Source organism: Megalops cyprinoides, chromosome 19 (assembly GCF_013368585.1).
Source record: "Megalops cyprinoides isolate fMegCyp1 chromosome 19, fMegCyp1.pri, whole genome shotgun sequence".
In the NCBI taxonomy this organism is placed as follows: Eukaryota; Metazoa; Chordata; class Actinopteri; order Elopiformes; family Megalopidae; genus Megalops; species Megalops cyprinoides.
In genome coordinates this window covers 15,971,999-15,991,288 of record NC_050601.1, presented here as the reverse complement: position 1 = coordinate 15,991,288, position 19,290 = coordinate 15,971,999, and the positions used below count along the sequence as shown (strand labels likewise).

The window sequence follows — 19,290 nt, the reverse complement described above, 5'->3', positions numbered from 1 at the left end:
TATTTTATGCAGGGTAATGACCACTGATGAGGTAGAGTGCAAATCTACATTTTCCTTAGTTTTTTGCTTATTAAGGATCATTTTAAATACTAATGTAAATAATTGTTTAGTGACCTCATGATCAAATAATGTCATATATGGTTTAATTTTTCATGCCATTGTGGCACTCTTCAGCAACACCCAGACAGTCAGCTTCAGAATCATATTCAGAATGGTCAGACCTTTACCCCATAATAAGTCCACCGTACGTAGCCCTCTACCACAGAGCTTGACACCAGACACAGGAGAGAGAAATTTAGCCATAGGGAGACAGAGGCCCTGGATCAGATAAGAACAGCTCTTAGCTGTGGTGCTTCACATTACTGCCTTAGAGGCAGCTGTGGTGAAGTTGTAAAGGGGGGAAGCCCCACTACAACCCCTGAACTGGCATGAGCGGACAGCCGCTGTCCTCAGAGAAGGTCCGGGAACTTGCTGATGCAGTACTCCACGTACTTGAACTCCTCCACGCAGAATTTGACGTCCTTCCACTTCTTGCCCGGCTGCCTGCCTTCAGGAGTATCCAACACAAAGTTCTTGATGGCCAGGCTGGGTAGAGTCACCTTCTTATAGATCATCTCCATGCCCCACTCCTGCATTCACAAGGACATAGTCTGCAGTTGGTCACCTTCTTATAGATCATCTCCATGCCCCACTCCTGCATTCACAAGGACATAGTCTGCAGTTGACTCCAGCAGTGTAACGCAGGCACTGGAACTTGAAATAATTTAAATTATCACCACAGAACTTGTGTATTAATACAAAATGCTGTCCACCTATCTTTGACTAATGCACTGTATGGTGCATTGAAGCTTTGACCATACAGGCATATGGAGCAGAGAGCAGGTCAGAAGATTAGAGGCCAGGAGTTCCCACTGGTCCAGCCCCACCACGCCCACACGATACCATACGTGCAAAAAATCAGCAGAACCTGCTCACCCTGCCACAGTTTGCGCAGCTGATCAGACATCCAGGCTCCCAGTCCTCAAACTTCCTCTCCAGCTGCACCCTTCCTCCTGCCTTATAGTAAATCCTGGCCACAAAGACAAGACAACAGTATTAAGTGCCGGGGTCTGCCCCAATGCTCAGCTACTTCCAACAAAGAGATCTCGAAAAACATTCGGTTTCAGCATGCATTTTGTAAGCCTCACGTAGGCAAGAGATTAAGATAATTTTGAAAAATGTATTATGGGTCACCTTGATATTTATTTTACTATCACTTAAAACGTACCGAAAAGGAGTTTGCAATTTCTTAAGCTTTCTGAAGACACTGGCAAATATTTGAAAAACAAATCCTGAGCGTCAGTTTGGTTTTACTAGGCATTTCTCAATCAGTCATAGGCAATCTGCTTTGTATGTTTCATAGGACATCATGACAGGTGTATAAACAGCAAAACCCAAGCTCAAAGCCAGGGACAGAGCAGCGGAGAGGAGGAGGACAGCGTGGCTCACTCAAAGTCGGGGTTGATGTTCACATAGTGCGTGTTGTCGATGAGCTGCATGTCGTCGCCGCAAGCGACAGGGGTGTCGCAGGTCCGACAGTGGAGCCGTACGCTGGAGGCTGGGTAGCGGTTCCTCTTGTTCTCCGCCAGCTGTTCTGCGAGCCGGCGAGAGATGACCGCCTGCCTCTGCAGCTCCGAAACCTGAGAGGAGGCAGGGAGAGACACAGGGACACTGAGACTGCGGGTCAGTGGGATCTCACAGATACAGGGACACTGACTGTGAGATATTGGGATCTCATAGATAGAGACACTGAGACCAGGATTCTGTGGGACCTCGTAGATACAGAGACACTGACACCAGGATTCTGTGGGATCTCATAGATACAGAGACACTGAGACAAGGATTCTGTGGGACCTCGTAGATACAGAGACACTGACACCAGGATTCTGTGGGACCTCGTAGATACAGAGACACTGACACAAGGATTCTGTGGGACCTCGTAGATACAGAGACACTGACGCCAGGATTCTGTGGAATTTCATAGATCTAGAAACCCTGAGACTGCAAGTTAGTGGGATCTCATAGATACAGGGACACTGAGACTGCCAGCCAGGGGGATCTTACAAATTCAAGACACTAAGACACTACTATGAAACAGCGTGATCTCATAGACATTGGGACATCGATACAACGAAACTCAGCGATACCAAGAGACAGAGGGCCACTGGCTGGCGGAACAGAGGACTGGGGCGGCGCTCACCTGTCGCTGGAAATCACGGGGGGCCATGCCCTGCACCTCGGCGATGGCCCGGCCCGTCAGCTCCTCCAGGTACTCGTTGGTGCGCTCCCTCCGCACCTCGCGCCCGCCGGCCGGAGCCACCACCGAGTACACGCTGTCCCCCGCGCGGGCACGCCCGCTGGCCTGCTGCATGGCGATCTCGTTGGTCAGCAGCCCGTAGCGCACCACCAGGTTGCACTCTGGGATGTCCAGGCCCTCCTCGGCCACGCTGGTGGAGATGAGTAGATTGAGGGCGCCCTCACGGAACTTCTGGATCGTCTGCTTCTGATCGTTCTGCGGGGTACACCAGAGACCCCTCGGCTCACTGACACCCAGGTCAAACACAGCTGCGCTCTGGCTAACAGTTACTGATCCGTACAACCACAAGCCTTCAACCGAGGTCAGTTGTTTCATTAGATTTTCTGTTCTGGAAATTGCAGACATAAAGCTGTCATCACCTGGGTGGGCACTCAGCATTCACGGTGGATAGCAAGTGTATTCACCTCACTGTAAGGCAATTTGAAATCAACAACTGAAAGGCACCAAACTGTATTCTTCTGTAACTGCCTAGGATAGGTGATCTGTGCCTTAGCAGTGTGTGAACTTAAAAGTAATGGATAGGTACATTTTGAATGACTGCCTATGAAATAAAGAATAAATAATTCAATTTTCTGGTCACTACAATGATCTATGGGCTTTGTTATACCTGTGCTGGCAAAAACAAAATTCTCTCACAGAAGGAAACTCCTCTCTGTGACGACATTGGGGCTTGAACGCTGCCTCAGGGTGCATACCTGGGTCATGTGACTGGCCTGGTTTCCAGCTCCAGTCAGTATGGAGGCCTTGATGCTGGCCTCCTGAAGCTGGCGGTTGGTGGAGACCCAGTCGTACAGGCAGTGGGTGCTTATGCGGGTCTTTGTAAAGAGGATTCCTCGCGAGTCCTCCTTGGCCCCAAACTGCTCCAGCAGAGTGTGCTGAAGTTGCCCCAGTTTGGGGTTCTCAAACTTGGTCATAGCTGCCAGTGTCCGCAACTCAGGTTTGTTTTCTGTAAAAACAGTTTTAGTCACCATCATACCCATCAATTCCTGAACATCCTGCTCTTCACCTTTTTTCTAAGATGGCTGCTTGATTAAGGCTGGCTCTAGTGTGTCAAAAGTATCAGCTACAACAACGTGTCACTTCCTGTTTCCACTTATGAAAGACCTCTCAATGGCTGGATGCTACATAAAGGACTCAATAATACTTAAATGACCAAAATAATTCACCTTTCTATGGTAGCATGCATATTTAGAAAGAAAATGAGTAGGGACAAATCATGAGAATTCCCCTGACCCTGAAAGAGGCCGAACAGGAAGTAGTCAGTGACGTCCAGCCCAGTCCGCTTCTCCACCTGAGCGCTGTAGAAGTCATCCAGCAGCCGAAGGGCGTCGACCACGCGCACTGTGTCGTTGATCAGCAGTGCGTCATTGTACTTTCGCAGGTGCAGAGCGCACTGAGTCAGCATCCTGTTACCCTCTGTCGCTCCTGGACAACACACATGCCAAACATACAGACCAGTGCTGCACAATCCTAGCAACCTCGCCAAATCAGCGTGACAACACAATCATGCTAAACCAATTTAATGACACAAGGTAACCAACACAATATTGCCTCCCCACCTCGCTTCTCCAGAAGCACCACATCCTCCTCGTACTCCTGCGAGCCGAAATCCCTGCTGACATCTTTCACCGACATGAAGTCATGGATCTCTCCCATCATCCACTTCAGGTGATCCCCAAAGGGATCCTGGGAGCCAGGCATAGGATGGGTAAGTTGGGTACATGAACAATGAAAACTGTGAAACTGCTGTAGTAAGTAATGGCAGAAATAAACCTAATTTCTGACCATGCAGATTTGTTGAATTGGATTAATTATACAGACATATTCTCTATAATCTCACAATCAGTTTTGCCTAAATGGAGCAGTATTCATACCCAAGGGTCAGCCCAACCCCTGGGTATGAAATCACTCAGTGCTGCTTTGACTGGTCAAAGTGAGCACAACTGGGCTACGCATTACTGAGCAGCTACACTTAGCTACACGTTATATTACAACACACTCGGCAGCTAAAAAAAGGCCAACAGCGCAGCTCAACTCAATAAAGCTCATCTGACTGAACATAAAGTACAGAAGATCACATTTGACAACAAAGTCTAGCTTTTTCACTACTATTTGGCAAAACTCAGTGAGGGTCCATTTAATCCGGTGAGAGTGGGTGACCAACCTCCTGCCTCATCTTGACGATGTCATACTTTTTCACGGGTTTGGGGACTTTCTTCTGCAGCTCCTGGATGTTCTCCTTGGAAGACATGATGGCCGAGGCGTCCAGGTTGGCACAAATCTGCAAAATGCACGGCGAAGAGAATCAGATGAGCATTAGTACTCCTATCACATGGTAGTCGGAGCCATTCCACAACTTACCAGCTGCAGACTAATGCATATAGTCCACCATTAGGTACTGTTATACAGCATTCTTTGAGTGTACTTGAAGACATGGAATTAGAATGATAAAGCAGAACTGTTTTAGCATCACTTTGGTTTCAGTTTGCACTTGTGCTCGGGTAAACTGTAAGAATCTGAAAATCCCTCAGAGCCGATCAGCTGTGAAATATGAGTCAATGGTTATGTGAAGTCTTTGCACTTGCTAACTGAACGTCAGAGTTAGAGCCAGGATGTCCAGTGAAGACAGCCAAGAGAGAAAACATGGTGTCTTTGCCTGTGCCACTGTATGCTAGGTGTCATTTCTAGGCCAGTCATGCAAAGGGTACAATGAACTGAGCTCACAAAAAAATCCATATAGTGTAAAATGGTACTTGACTTCAAGAGGGGTGCTGTTAGAACCATTTTAAACTTTGTGAATTATTTATTTAGTCAGGCCATGAATATGTGCTGTACTGTACACACCTACTTATAAGCGTACACCTTGTGTGTAAAGGCTGTTTAAATACCATTGCCCATTTTGACACACCAGATGTCCTCATTCATAACTACTCCTAGTCAAATGACAGCATGAACATAAACACAAATTTACATAAAACCATATAAAGCAGGCGTCAGCCTCTGTCTAAAGCGCCCTGTGTAGGCGGCATTTTGCTCCAGCCTTTATTGCCTGTCTCTGTTTGCTTAATTAGCACTGTCATTTACCATTTGACCTTCTTCACATTTGCACAAACAATACACCATAACTACAGGGTCAAATTTCTGCAGCACAATAAAGACATCTTGATGCCATGCAGTTTGGGGAAATATAAGCCTAATTAAGAAAGGGTAATTACTTGTAACAAAAACCTACATACACACAGCACTCCAGGATTTGGAGCTGAACGCCCTCTGCTGTGAAGAGTATGTACGGGGGGTGTGAGGGTGGGGGACAGACCTGCAGCACATGCTCCTTGGCTCCCTCGAAGGTCCTGGCGCCCCCAGTCCCGGGTGAGGCGGTGAGCCCCAGAACCTGGGGCAGGCCCGGCTCTCTCTGCAGCTTGTGTTCCACGTAGCGCTGCATGATCTTGTTGTATACGCTGTCCTTGTGGGTGTGGTGGCACTCGTCGATGATCAGCAGGGTGAAGTCTGGGGCAGGAACCACACCGGAATACCAGTCAGGGAGAGGTGCTGGGGAGGGGCTGTTCTAGTCATCAGACACTCATCTCTGATTAGTCTTGGACACTCCGGTGTGAAAATTTGTGTGTGAAAATTAATGACATCATTTTAGGCATACAGGAGTAGAGCAAATGGCCGATTTACATGGAAAGTGACTATTCTAATTATTCTAAGTGACAGCAACTAAGTGAAATTCTAACTACGTGATCGTTCTATGGACAAATTATGACAGCCAGCTATGACTGCCACATGAAAAGGAGTGGCCTTCTGGAAAAACAACATATCAACATATTTGCCTTGCAAAATTAGAAAGATAAAGGACAATATTCTAAAAATTTCAAAATACGCAGAATATATCAAAAAAATGTCAACTATGGCTATTTTCATAATTCATAGTAGAATAAGCTTTACAATGTGTAATTTTATGATAAATTCCACAATGTGTACAAAATCACATGTATAGAACTGATAGAGCTGACATTCTTGTAACATTTACTGCATATTTTACCACTCAAAACATATATTCCTTAATAGAACAATACAATCTATTGATAACAAAATAAGTCCTATAAATATATGTTACTAGAAATTGGGCGCACATAAAATTTGTAAAAGTTGTGATTTCTGGGTGCTGCTTGGATCGCAACATTCTTCACTGTAAAGGCACCTCTGAGCTTTTAACCAGTGAAGAATTTCCCAGTGGACCACACTGAAATAAAGACCACAGGTGGGCTAGTGGAGCGCTTTACAAGTCACGGTCGTGATCGTGGTCTGGTCCCACTGTGGTCACAGAATAAAGCTTGCCAGCAGATTACCCACTCAGAGAACAATTCAATTCGCCCCAGTCAGGTGGAGGCTGTGACTGATCGGCGACCGGTCACCTGTGAGCTCCACGTGTTTTTCCTCCTCCATGTTCCTCAGGGCGTTCTCCAGGATCTGGGCGGTGCAGATGACCACGTCGCTGTCCCGGACCACTTTGCCGAAGAAGTCCTTCTGGTCACAATCGCCGCTGATGTGCACGACTTTGTACGTCTTCCCCAGGAACGGCTGGAACTCCTTGTTGAAATGCTGGTCCACCAGGTGAACCTGGGCAATGTGTCAACATGGGATTAAGTATACGGGCTGGAACATACCTTACTAAGCTGGAAATTTACTTTGTTGGGCGGGGACCTTACCTTATTGACTAACACTGCCACCTTGGCCCCTGGTTTGGACTCCAAGTGTCTCTTGGCCACATAGACGGCAGCTCGAGTCTTCCCCCCTCCTGTCGGCAGCCAGATGATAATGTTCTTGCCCTCCAGGGCTGGCTGCACCACCTCTTCCTGGTACCCATACAGGCTGATCTCATCCATCTACCTGTGGTGGAGACGGAAGAAAAAGGCTCTGCTGTTTACTGTAACTGTTCTGAGTCCAAGGAGCACGAGGCTACCGCAAACATCTGAGCACTTGCACGATGGCTGTGTGCTTGCTTTAAGAGGCTGCCGATAGCATTAACAACCTACAGGGGAAAACCAGTCAGTTCAATGCAGGGCTACAATCGAGTTCTTTCAAAGCTGAAGGGTGCTGGATAAACCTGCTCCTTAATGCTGCCGTGCAGTACTGGGATGTCAAGCTGTGTCATGGGATTTAAAGGACATTCCATCTAAAAATCTACTGCATTATCTATTGCTAATGTGTACTGAAGAAATGTATCACTGATCGCTTCACTCAGGAGATATAAATACAGTAGACACTGCAATGTGAAGAAACACTGCATAGCATTTATTGGCTCAAAAACAAATGTGTGCTGGCTTACTTCAGAACACAAGCATATAAATTATGAATGCATGAATGGTAACCAACAACAAAGAGCTTGACAAGGTATCAAGCACAAACCTCTGACAATATGTAACAAGTCAAAATAATCAAATAGTAGCATTCTGGAAGTTAACAGAATGTAGCCTCTGAGAAACGGCCAAAAAAACCTAATTCTGTCAGCCATTCAGAAGTCTCAAAACAGTACTATAAGAGCTGACATTCCCAGACTTACCACCGTTGTCTTGTAATTCACAAGCTTAGGTGCTGCTGTTGTCACGAGTCCTATTCTCACGTCTGTGCAGAAAACATTTCCTGTCACCATTTAAACTGCAGCCTGTCTGACGGAAGAAAGGAAAGTAAAACTGCAATGGCCTGCCTACTGTGCTGCGTCACAGGGCCCCATTCAAGGGGGCTGCCGATGGCCAACTCGGGGGTTGCTTCAGAGGCGGCAGTCAGAAACTGCAAAGCAAAATGAGCCCCCCTGAATGGGATTCCACTGTCACGTACCAGTCAAGTGAGGAAAAGGAAACCTACAGCTCAGTGTACTTAGAAAGTCCCTATTGCACATCTCCCTTTAAAATCTCAGCACACCCCATTCACATTCCTGACAAAAGAAACACAAACAAGAAGTTTCACTGAGTGTTTCCTATAGTAACCGGAGGGAAATTAACACAGTACAAGGACACAGCACCAAACTGATACCAGAAAAGAAAAAACAAAAACAAAAACTATTCAGCAATTAGTTTCCAGGGATTTCCTTGTTGAAGACAGCAAGCTGATTTTGATATTGTGTGGTCTGTTTTCTAGCACAGTTTCATGAACACCAGTGTTCTTACAAATACATTTTATTTGCATGTACAGTAATACAGTAAGGATTGCTCTGGCACGTCACAAGCAACTCCAAAAAATAACAAACCACAAATCGGTCATCATCAAAACGTCTTCAAAGGCTTCCTTATGAGTCCTTGTTTTCACTATCTAGATGCAGCTTCGGTAGACCATTGAAGGCCAAAGTTTAAATGACAACAAACAGCCCTGGTACTGACGGGCACATCAGCCATAATTCAGTTGCACAATGACAAGTAATAACAGAGCCAAAATCTAAGGGAAAAAGGGGGGGGGAAACAATCAAAAACAGCTACAGTCAAATTTAAAAAAGCAAGTCAATCAAACAATAATTTTCATACATTTCCAAAACCAACAGGAAAATGATAGTGAACAATGCAATTCTCTGTAAAACAATCAAGCGGAGACATGCAGCACTTGCATAATGCCAAATAAAGAGGTTTAACCACAACTTTTATGACCATTTATGACCCCTGCTGTTAATCACAGTAGAACACACTGATGCTAAACTGAGGTTTACAGTACAGAGTGACCACACAATGGGCGTCGGCACACCTCACCCCTGCCAGGCCCATTCTGTGGTAACGGCAGTCAGTTCTGTATTTCAGTGAACCAGCGGGTTCGGCGGGCGCGTGCCCTGCGAATGCCAAACGCTGGCAAATGCGTCCCGCCCCCCCGAATGGTTCCTTCTGAGACATTCATTTTGTTCCAATGCTTCCAGGAATGGGCAGCCCCACACCTCCAGGTCCAGCGGGTTTCAGGCTAATCCCATCGATAACAGATTGAAACATCCAGATGAGTTGGCTCCAAATGATGCCTTAAATTGAACAATCATAACCCAAGGTGGGGCGAGGCAAAAACTAACCGCCAACTGTGGCTGCCCATCCCTGACCCAGACGAAGCTACACTACCTCCACCATTTTTTAAATCACTAGCAACAAACAAAAAAACCTTTTGGCTTTAAGCACCGTTACCCTGCAGGGCAACTGAGTGGGAAACTGTAAGGATTCAGAGCATGCGCACAATGTAAGTTACTGGTTACAGAGCACAGAATGGTAGTTGTCAGTGGCTGTCTTGGAAGTGAAGTGGTAATCAGGTCTCACAAAGCCACATTCAGGAAATAGTCTTTAAATACTGGAACTCATAAAATGGCTTTTGAGAAGAATGTTACAAAACTTAAAACTACGTGTTTTTCAGCTCAATCCACTACTTCTCGTAAATATCGGCATGCTGAAATTGCTGTATGTGTGAAGAATTTATTTACTTGACCAAGGACAGCCTAAAGCACAGTGCACTGCTCTACATAGCACAATACTCCATGTGATGAATTTACCATCAAGGCAAGATGTGATGTTCAAGTGATTCTATAACGGTATCCACAAAATACTCGATTCCAAAACAGCACTTACCTATAATACACACTGTTTTGTGTGGGCAGATACACTATCATCGGTACCCCCAGCTAGTGTGCTCGAAATAACCCATGTGGTTGTCATCACTAGTGAGGAATAAATATTCTGCTGGTAGCCAGCCAAATGGTGTTACTTATACTATGAGCTGAAGAGTTTTGCATTGGAACAGTACTAAAGTAACATTGACTGTATAGGATTCCACCAACACAAAAAACATGGCTGATTTTCTAATGCGTACAGTCATGACTTTAGATTATGTTGTCCGTAACATTGCAGAGAGAACAACCAGTATATATTCAACATCGAATAACCAATGGGCACCGTTAGAGCAGAACTTAAAACGGAAAAGAAGAGACTAAAGGATCAAGTGAATGGTCCAAACCAAACAGTGTGAGATTTCAAATGTATCAAAATTCAAGAACGGGACTCCTTGTGTCTTTTGGTCCAGACTCCTTGGTGTGGAAAATGAAATAATCCTGGTCTTCAAGGTCCTATGTATGGATATCTATGCTAACGTACAGTGAGCTCATGACATTGAATGCTGACACTTATCCGAGTTTCCGGGTTCCTGTTCATTTGATCCTGACAGTCACCTGATCACAACTTCACAAGAACTATAACGGCAACGTTCAAAGCAGCCAAACACTACAGGGCGAGAATTTTTGTAATGTGATCCCACGTGGTGTTGCGCTGACACTGAGCCTCAAAGAGGAATAGGGGGAGAACAAGTGTGGCTGGTAAGTCTGTATTAGACAGAGGGAATGAAATGAAAGAGTTCTTATCAAAGACCTACACGGCTTAAAGTCCCAAAGGCCAGATAGCTTTCCCTGCCCTATCTCATCTTCACATTGGATTCCGTTCCACCCCCCACCTTGTTCTGTATACCCATAACCCCACTGCGCTACCCTTTTACAGTCTACAGTTAAACAGAGATCCATGGCGCAGTTCTCTTGGCCCCTTCCCCACACTGTGTGCCTCCTCCTCCTCCTCACTTGTCGATCAGGCCTCCCTCCTTCAGCTTGAAGTAGAAGAACTTCTCCAGGGTGTTGGCGCACTTGCAGTACTCGCTGTCGGGCGGGTTGTATTCCCGGCAGTTGGTGATGATGCGCTGGAGGTCGGCGATGAACAGCTTCTTGGTCACGTAGTAGCGGTTCTTCAACCGCTCCGTCATTGTCTTCAGATCTGGTGGGGGGAGTAGTAGAGACAAGGTCACCTGACAGGGTTCCACAGATGAGATCAGGCTTGTGGCAAAGCAGCAAGGATGTTTTTTACCGATGGGGAAGCGGATGATTTCGTAGTAGTCGGGGGCTTCGGACTTCTTCACGGGCTCCATGAAGGGCCAGGCGTCTGGGTGCGTCTGAGTGCACAAAACATCCTCATGTTCATTTGCACACACTGAGAGGGAGCTCATGCGTGTACGTGTGCATCTACGTTTCAGCATCTGACTGTGTCAGCATGTGTCTCTGTGTGTGTATGTGTGTGTCAGTGTCAGTGTGTGTTGACCACTTACCTTAATCTGGGCCAGAAGATTCTTCAGCATGTTGTACAATAGATCTGGGTCCTTCAGCTCTTTGCTACAGTAAGAATAAAAAACAGAACACAATAAATACTTAATGGTTAAAAGATGTGAAAATTTCAAATAAAGAAATTCATCAGTTTGTCAGGGTAACCCAATCCTGGTCCTGGATAGCTGCTTCAAAGATCACCATCTGTCCCCTTTTGGACAGTAAAGGTGGCTACCAAGTTTGATTCACAAACTGCTGTCTACACAAACACCAGAGGAACCCACCACTTCTCCTTCCCGCTGGGCTTCCATCCAGTCTCTCCTGGGAAGACACAAAAAGAACAGTAAGCGGGAGGCTCTCAAACAGCATGGATAATTTGAGCCTATCCCATAAACCAAAACGGAGGTACTTACTGATGCCAGGAATGCTCTCCACAGGGATCTGCCGCACGCCCTCTTTGAAGCAGGTCAGGCCCGGGTACACCTTCCTAATCTGGCTCTGCTTCCTCTCAATCAGCTTCTTTATGATCTGAAAAATGCAGGGAGAGCTACTGTGAGTAGTGCTGAGGTGTGGACTGAGGCATCTTTGTAAAGGACAGAGTGCCCCTGTATTCGTATTCATTTATGAGAAAAGTCAAAAGTCACCTCTTTCTGCCTTTTGATGATGTGGGAGAGTTCCGTGTAGGGGATCCTGGGATTGAGCTCACACTCCATGAGGGTCGCCCCTTCATAGTCCTTGATGTAGCCCAGGTAGCGGCTCTTGGGCACTTTGATATCTTTGGAAAAGCCCTGTCAATCAAAAGGTCGGAATTCAATCACTGTCCTGGCAGCGCTGCGAGAGTGGTAGGGATGCAAGAGCTGGTATGAAGGCAGGTACCTGCTTTTTGAAGTAGCCGATGGCGTACTCGTCAGCGTAGGTGAGGAAATACAGGATGCTGTGCTTGATGTGATACTCCTTCAAGTGGTTCATCAGGTGGGTGCCGTACCCCTGAAATCACACAGAGAGAAATGCCTCACACTCTCCTGATTTACAGGCCACGGTTCAGATCGGCATGAACGCCACCGTGCCCACAGTCACCATGCCTATAGTCGGAGCAGGGAGGCGGAGGCTGCCACGCACCTTGACCTGCTCGTTGGATGTGACGGCGCAGAAGACGATCTCGGTGAAGCCCTGAGTGGGGAACATCCTGAAGCAGATTCCCCCGATGACCCGGCCATCTTTGATCAGGGCCAGGGTCTTGTGCTTCCTGGTGAACGCAAGAAAAAAATAAATGGCACGCAGTCAGCAGTATGCCTACTGTACAGATACAGCACCACCTGCAGCAGTCATTTCAAAAGGTATTTTAATTCAAACTTTCAATGCAGTATGTTATTTCAATGTACAGCACAACAGTAATGACTTTGGAGAGTGCCAGTGGGGATGTACAGAGCTTTAGCGGCTCCTTTAGGAAGGGTGCAGTGTGTTCTGTTCTTATATATACACTAGCAGTCTGTATGGAGTTACAGTGGGACAATACACAGTACTAACAGGTAAAACGCATGTACTAACTGACTGACTCCTTATGGTTTTTCGCTTGTGTTGTACTCTACCTCACTTGTAAGTCACTTTGGATAAAAGTGTCTGCCAAATGAATAAAGGTAAATGTTAATGTACTAACAGTCTATATGGAAGTACAGTGATGCTGTAGACAGTACTCACGGGTCAAAAACCAGCCTGGTGATGTACTCCTTGGGCATGCGGGGCAGCTGGTGGGAGAAAACGTTCTGGAGGCCCACCAGCCACATCAGGATCTTCTTGTTGGACTTCTGGGAGAGCGAGTTCCCGATGACGTGGAACTCGATGATGCCCCGCCTCTCCTCCAGCCGGGCCGTCTCGTCGCGCGCTGCATTCGCCGACAGCAGACTCGTCTGGGGTTAGAGAAGCGTTACGGCATTACAGTGGGGTTTCTATGTGAGCCTTTGGCCTGGGATGTAGTGTGTGCAAACCGGGTAAACATTCACGCTTAAAAAATTCTGTTTCAGAACGCATTAGTTTTGATAGACTAGCTTATTTAAAGGAATTACACAAATCCTACTGTCACAAAAAGTAAAGGCCTTTACTGACTTCATTCTTAAAACTAACATGAGCGCTCTTAGAAGTATTACGTGGACTCTGGTGCTTTCGGTTTACTGTGAAAAGCTCTAGGCACACTGTACTGCTCCCTAAGCACTTAATTGCAGGGGAAAACATTCCTAAGACTGTGGCTGACCCATTCCCATCAGTGTATATGAGTTGGTGCAATGCTGTGGCAGCAGCAGGCTCTGGTGTGCAGACCTCAGGTCCCAGCATGGCGGCCGGGTCGGTGATGGTCATCATGACCTCGTTCACCAGCTCCATGGGGATGTCGCCCATCACCCGGATCCTCTTGGCGTCTTCCAGGGTGAGCGTCTCTGGGAGCTTCCTCTTCTCTCCTGGAGGACAGGGAGTAAGAGGAGGTCACCCAAAACACACCAATGGAAAAAAAAAATCTGCTTTAGGATACCAAAGGACTTAACGGCATCCTGCTGTAGAGCTCTGCAGAGATGGCTAAACACTTTCAGCAAATGTCCACTTGAGGGAGCAGAAGTGACACTGCAGTAGTTGCTTGGGGGATTAGGACTGACAGCATGGAGCAGAGAGAGGGGCTGACCTGGCAGGGGCTCCGGCACCACGGCTTCCAGTCCGGCGGGACACAGCGACGAGCTGCTGCTGCTGTTCTTGGTGAAGGCCGGGGTGCTGGACACGGCTGCTGGGCTGATCACTGCAAGGCAGGATGGGAGTGATCAGCACAGAGAGCCACCATCGCATACCGGTGTCCGCACACAAACGGAGGTCAGGTCACAGTGTTCAGCAGCAGCCTGGCTTCCATTTTTTACCCATTTAAAGAGGCGATTTGTGATTTGTGCAATGCTTCTTACGCAAAACCCGAATGCTCTATGACCACTACATATGGCCGAAAAAACTGAACAGTTAATGTGGCTCTGGCGCGGTCCATGATGTCACCTGTCTGGTGGCCCAGCTGTGCCCCTTCAGAGGCAGGCATTGTGAAGTCGGCCTCCCAGATGGGCGAGTTCTCCCCGTATATCTCCTCCTCCAGCATGGACAGGAACCTGCAACATGAGGCTCCACCACTCAAACCTCAAGGCTGATTAGGCAATCATCAGCTTTATTGCATTACCTTCTGATCTCACAGCCAATCGACAGGCAGTCATATCACCTTGTGACAATGCTTGGAGTCTGCTACCTTATCAAGTTTTTCCAAAACTGAAGCGTTACAGAAGTGAGTTCCCCTACTGAATTAAACATGCTAGCGATGTTGTTTCAATTTACTCAAAGCCTGGCTGCGATGTCGTGCATTGTTCCCATCAGCCATTGGCCAGCTGTAAACAGCCGAGTGCAGCTCTTACTTTGGAAAGTGCGTGAGGATGAGGGTGCGCTTCTCGGGGAGCAGCTTGTCCTTCTCCACGCGGAACTTCTCCAGCAGCTGCCGGCGTGTGACGGTGAAGATGGACTTGAGGAGGCTGCGGCCAAACACCTGCGTCGTCTCGTAGCGCGGCAGGCTGTCGTTGCTCTGTGGAACGTGGCAGTAGCACAGCCACCTGCAAGACAGGCACAGACATCAGGTGACACAGCGGCAATATGGAACCATGCACTACAGACAATTACCACACATCGACCAAGGATGTCTGAAGACTGACAAGGCCATGGCATCTGACACACTTATAAAAAAAAAAATGTCACAGTTATAAAACTTTTATGCTATCAGGTCTTCATGTTAACTTTTCACTACATGAACAGAGTGTGAAAAACAGCATTCCTCCCACACCTGGTGTAGTCCACTTTGTAGGCTGTGCCATCGTCTTTTTGGGAGCGCTGGCGGAACTGGGTGGGTGTCTCCAGCTTCCAGTAGTTGAGACAGAGGAGAAACATCTTGGACAGCTCGAACATTGTCTGCCTCTCTTTGGGTGCCAGGTGACTGAACTTGTACTGGACAAAGTTCAACACTCCCTACAAACACAAAGTGGAGTGGACGGTACAGCCACTGCCAGCAGGTTATGAGTAGACTAGACCAAATGTACTGTTTGAAACTGAGACAGGAGACCCTCTGTACTTAAAATTGAAAGTTACGCTCCAGCATTGTGCAAATGACTTTCATCACTAGAATTCCAGGAAGGTGTTTGCCTCACTAGTGACATGACCCTGCATGTGATGTGGCAACTTCACCTGCTCAATATTGGGCTTCTCAAAAGGTGGGCTGCCCAGGGACCCCTCCACTATGGGTTGGCTCATCTGCAGGATACACTTCCTCAGCAGCTACAGTAAAAACCAAACAAGCCGATCAAACGATCAAAAGTGAACACTTCGGTCAAAACCACACCTGTCATCACAAATATGTACGGCTGGCTGAACAAGACAGCCCTGACAGGCATCTGCTAACCAAGACTAAATCTCTATGGCAGCATGATAGTAGAGAACTACACTCCAGATAAAAAGACAAAAGAGAAAAAAATAATTATAGTGCAATGTAGGTTATTATAATTATTTGTTTCATATTAAACAGACAAAGCCATGCATTGATTTCACTGCCAAACTTGGCATTGAACCTGTCTATTGCTTTCTTAAAAAATGACCAATTTGTTATGTTTCCTACCAGTTAAATAAACGATGCTGTCCTATACACAGTAACTGAGTTATGAGCTGGAACAAAGTGAGGGGACACAAGTGAACCAAGGCACTGTTTCAGATGAACAAGAGGACCGATACAACTCAGCGGTGGAGGGATATGTGTACCTTGAAGAGGTAGAAGTAGACCTGCTTAGTGTCTGTGTCCTCCTCCTTGTGGACAGACATAAAGAGGTTCTCCACATCCACCACCATGCCCAGTAGCCTGTTGATCTCATCCTCTGAGACATTCTCCAGGTGAGAAACGTGGTCCGCTGTAAAGGCCAACCGGGTCCAGACAAGCAGTGAGGACATACGCAAGTGATCATGAAACTGACAGACATGGACACAGCCTGAACTTCTTTCCCCTAACTCTGCAGGTGTGCAGCTAAAGGAAGGTGATGACCTGATCTGCAAAACAATCTGCATATCTCTTTATCAGAACACCCACACTGCCCTAGTTGGCACAACAAAAGATGGTGGTGGACACAATAAAGTCAACTCAAAATATTCATTATATTATCGTCGTTTAGCAGATGCTTTTAACCCAAGCGACCTACACAGGTTACAATTTTTACATGTTATCCATGTATACAACTGGATATTTACTAAGGCAGTTGCAGGTTAGGTACCTTGCCCAAGCATACAGTAGCAGTGCCCAGTGGGGAATCAAACCAGCAACCTTTTGGTTACAAGCCCTGCTCCTTACAACTATGCTAAACCACCGCCTCTATGCAAACCCTAAAAATGAACCCAAACGCCCACATTTACACCTGACATGTGTAGAAAGAATTCCATAATGTCTGACTGATTCCCATGTCATACTTGAATTTAAACCCTAAATGCGGCCACATTTAACTGCCTGAGTTTGCGTCACACAAAATCGTATGACCTGCTTGATATGAGAATTCCATTCTAACCACAGTGTGCAGTTACAGATTGAAAATGAGATCATTTGAGTGCGCTATTTTTTTTTATATAGAGTTTTATAAAGGCTTTATAATGGTACCTAGAGTATGGCCACAACTGCGACAGGGTTCGCTCAGGCTGGCGGCTTGTTGTTGGAGGTCCATGCGAGTGCCGGTGGGCGGGTTAGGGTTCTTCCAGCCATTGCACTTGCATGTGTCATTGGCCTGAAGGAGAAAGGACAGGACATCCATCGTGTAGTGCTCAGTTCAATTAGGGGGAACAACTGGGTTCATATCAATAGGTTGAAAGAGAATCTGCAAGACGAGCGTGAAATTACATGTTCAGATACACTTGGATGTTTACCATTTACACTGACATGTAGCTAGCTCTTTTTCATTATGCCCTCGCATTTCCACAATCCTCACCCTTGCTGCCACACTGAACACAACCAGCTAGCTAACTTAGGGTAGTCAAAATGAAGGAGTTAGCTAAACACTGAGCTAGTTAAGATTAGCATTAAAACGGCTGTGTGATTAAGTTGATAAAGCTGTCACCGAAATTCCTCAACAGGTGGCTGGCTAATCATTGTTAACGTGCTGCATTAACGCTACAGCCAGTATAAAAGACTGGTTCATATAATCTTTCTAGGTGCTTATGGTCATCGAGATAGCATGCCATCTACCTGAGTAAAATCAGACTTTACGTAGCTAGCTAATCTAGTAAGCTAACGTTCACCAGTATTGCTGCTCACACTGAAAGAACACATAGCTAGCTACTCAGCAGCGTAATGAATTTGTATTATTTTCTGTGTAGCTAGGTAGCTAACAGCCAGTCAGCTAACACATTTCTACCTGCCAAGACCACCACATATCAGATTTGTTCGCTAAAGTTCGTAAGCTAACCGTCTAAATGTACACATACCGTGCAAGCAAGGTAAGTGAGCTATCTCGATAGACTGTAACTAGCTAGCAGCACTGTCACCAGTCTTGCAGAGATCTCACACGATTACGTCCATTCAACTTTAGCTGGTTAGCTGTAGCTAGCTACCTTACAAGCTGAAAAGACACCGAGTTTCTCAAGCTTTTTCGCCCGTGGAAAAGCTCGAACTTGCGCTTTCTTCTGACTGGCCCGCTGCTGCTGGCTAAGACCTGGCCTGGCTGGGTCGCTGTTCCCGGACCCGGACCCGGTCCCAGACCCGGTGTTTGCGTTCGACCCAGCAGTCCCGCAGGCCTGAGGCTGCTGCAACCGTGGTTGTAAGGAAGCCTGTGCCGCCGGGTCCGCCATGACAGGAGGCCTCAAAATACTCCCCCTTTTGTTTTGGTAGCAATAAAGTTTCTTTTTGGCCGTTCACGACCCTTCCCTGTGAGAAAAATGTGGGGAAAAAACTCGCATGCGTCAAAGAAAAGCATTGTGGGCTGTGTAGTACCCTCCTTCGGAGTGACAAGGCCACATTGTGAACATTAGGAAGACAAAATTAAAACATTTTATTTTCAGAAAAGGGTTTAACATGATAAAAAAAACTATATAAAAATGTATAGTGTACCTTCTAATATTTAAGTTTGTGATCTAATGTAATTTTTTTCTGCCAAGCTGATGTGCCTCAGCACGGGCAAAGAGGTTAGCCACCTAACCAGCTTGGTAAAGGTAAAAAAAAAAAAAAAAATCATGACTGAAAAATTAAACATTTCAGTCATGATACATTTAGAATACAATACTAATATCTGTCTGATTAAAACAAAGATGAAGTAGCAAATGTTTGAGAGTATGTAAAAATGTAATGCATCTCAATAAAGGTAAAACCTAAGAGTGGCTGTCCCTTTAGATTTTTAGCTGCAACTTTTATAATAATGAAATTATTACCCTGAACTTTCCTTAACAGAAACATTTTGGTGGTATTGTTTTGCATGGGAGGAGTTGCTGAATGTTGTAAAAGTGAAACATAGCATGTCATTAGTGCCTTGAGTTATTTTAATTACGAAAAATGAGGAACCACTGCTTTCTGAGTACTGGTCAGCAGGGGTCACTATGGGATGACATGTGGATGCAATTTTCAGTTCATAGTGATATATTTGTACTGAAGTCGTGTGTCAAGACATTTTGTCTGCATTATCTGTGTGGTGCTGGGCAGACCAACACCAGTGTGCCTCTGAGACATTGCTGTTTTCTTTGTTTGACTGTGCTACATCCCAGCCATGAAACAGAGGAAGTTGAATTCCTGGCTCTTGTGGAGGGCCTGTCACATGATGTT

The 19,290-nt window shown here is 46.2% G+C and overlaps 2 protein-coding genes across 3 annotated transcripts; both read right to left on the bottom strand.

Annotated features, from left to right (window-relative positions):
- Positions 1–323: 323 nt before the first annotated feature.
- On the bottom strand, positions 324–8,012 carry LOC118794423 (probable ATP-dependent RNA helicase DHX58). Its single transcript, XM_036552674.1, has 12 exons — positions 7,923–8,012; positions 7,069–7,249; positions 6,775–6,979; positions 5,673–5,863; positions 4,521–4,637; positions 3,916–4,042; positions 3,590–3,781; positions 3,052–3,302; positions 2,240–2,551; positions 1,489–1,679; positions 976–1,069; positions 324–629 (listed from the first exon to the last, which is right to left on the bottom strand). The coding sequence occupies exons 2-12, from the start codon at positions 7,243–7,245 to the stop codon at positions 450–452; spliced, it is 2,037 nt and encodes a 678-aa protein (XP_036408567.1). The 5' UTR covers positions 7,246–7,249; positions 7,923–8,012; the 3' UTR covers positions 324–449.
- A 2,047-nt stretch (positions 8,013–10,059) lies between these two features.
- Positions 10,060–18,396, bottom strand: LOC118794335 (histone acetyltransferase KAT2A). Of its 2 annotated transcripts, none has more exons than XM_036552566.1 (18): positions 18,090–18,396; positions 17,143–17,266; positions 16,263–16,408; positions 15,696–15,785; positions 15,298–15,479; positions 14,879–15,070; positions 14,475–14,581; positions 14,122–14,232; positions 13,767–13,903; positions 13,152–13,360; positions 12,573–12,699; positions 12,330–12,440; positions 12,098–12,241; positions 11,867–11,981; positions 11,738–11,774; positions 11,459–11,522; positions 11,221–11,305; positions 10,060–11,130 (listed from the first exon to the last, which is right to left on the bottom strand). In XM_036552566.1, exons 1-18 carry the CDS (start codon positions 18,324–18,326, stop codon positions 10,937–10,939), a joined length of 2,412 nt encoding a protein of 803 aa, XP_036408459.1. In that variant the 5' UTR covers positions 18,327–18,396; the 3' UTR covers positions 10,060–10,936. The 2 variants fall into 2 exon arrangements, with proteins under 2 accessions (XP_036408459.1, XP_036408460.1); XM_036552567.1 differs by lacking the exon at positions 18,090–18,396 and adding an exon at positions 17,964–18,006.
- Positions 18,397–19,290: the final 894 nt, after the last annotated feature.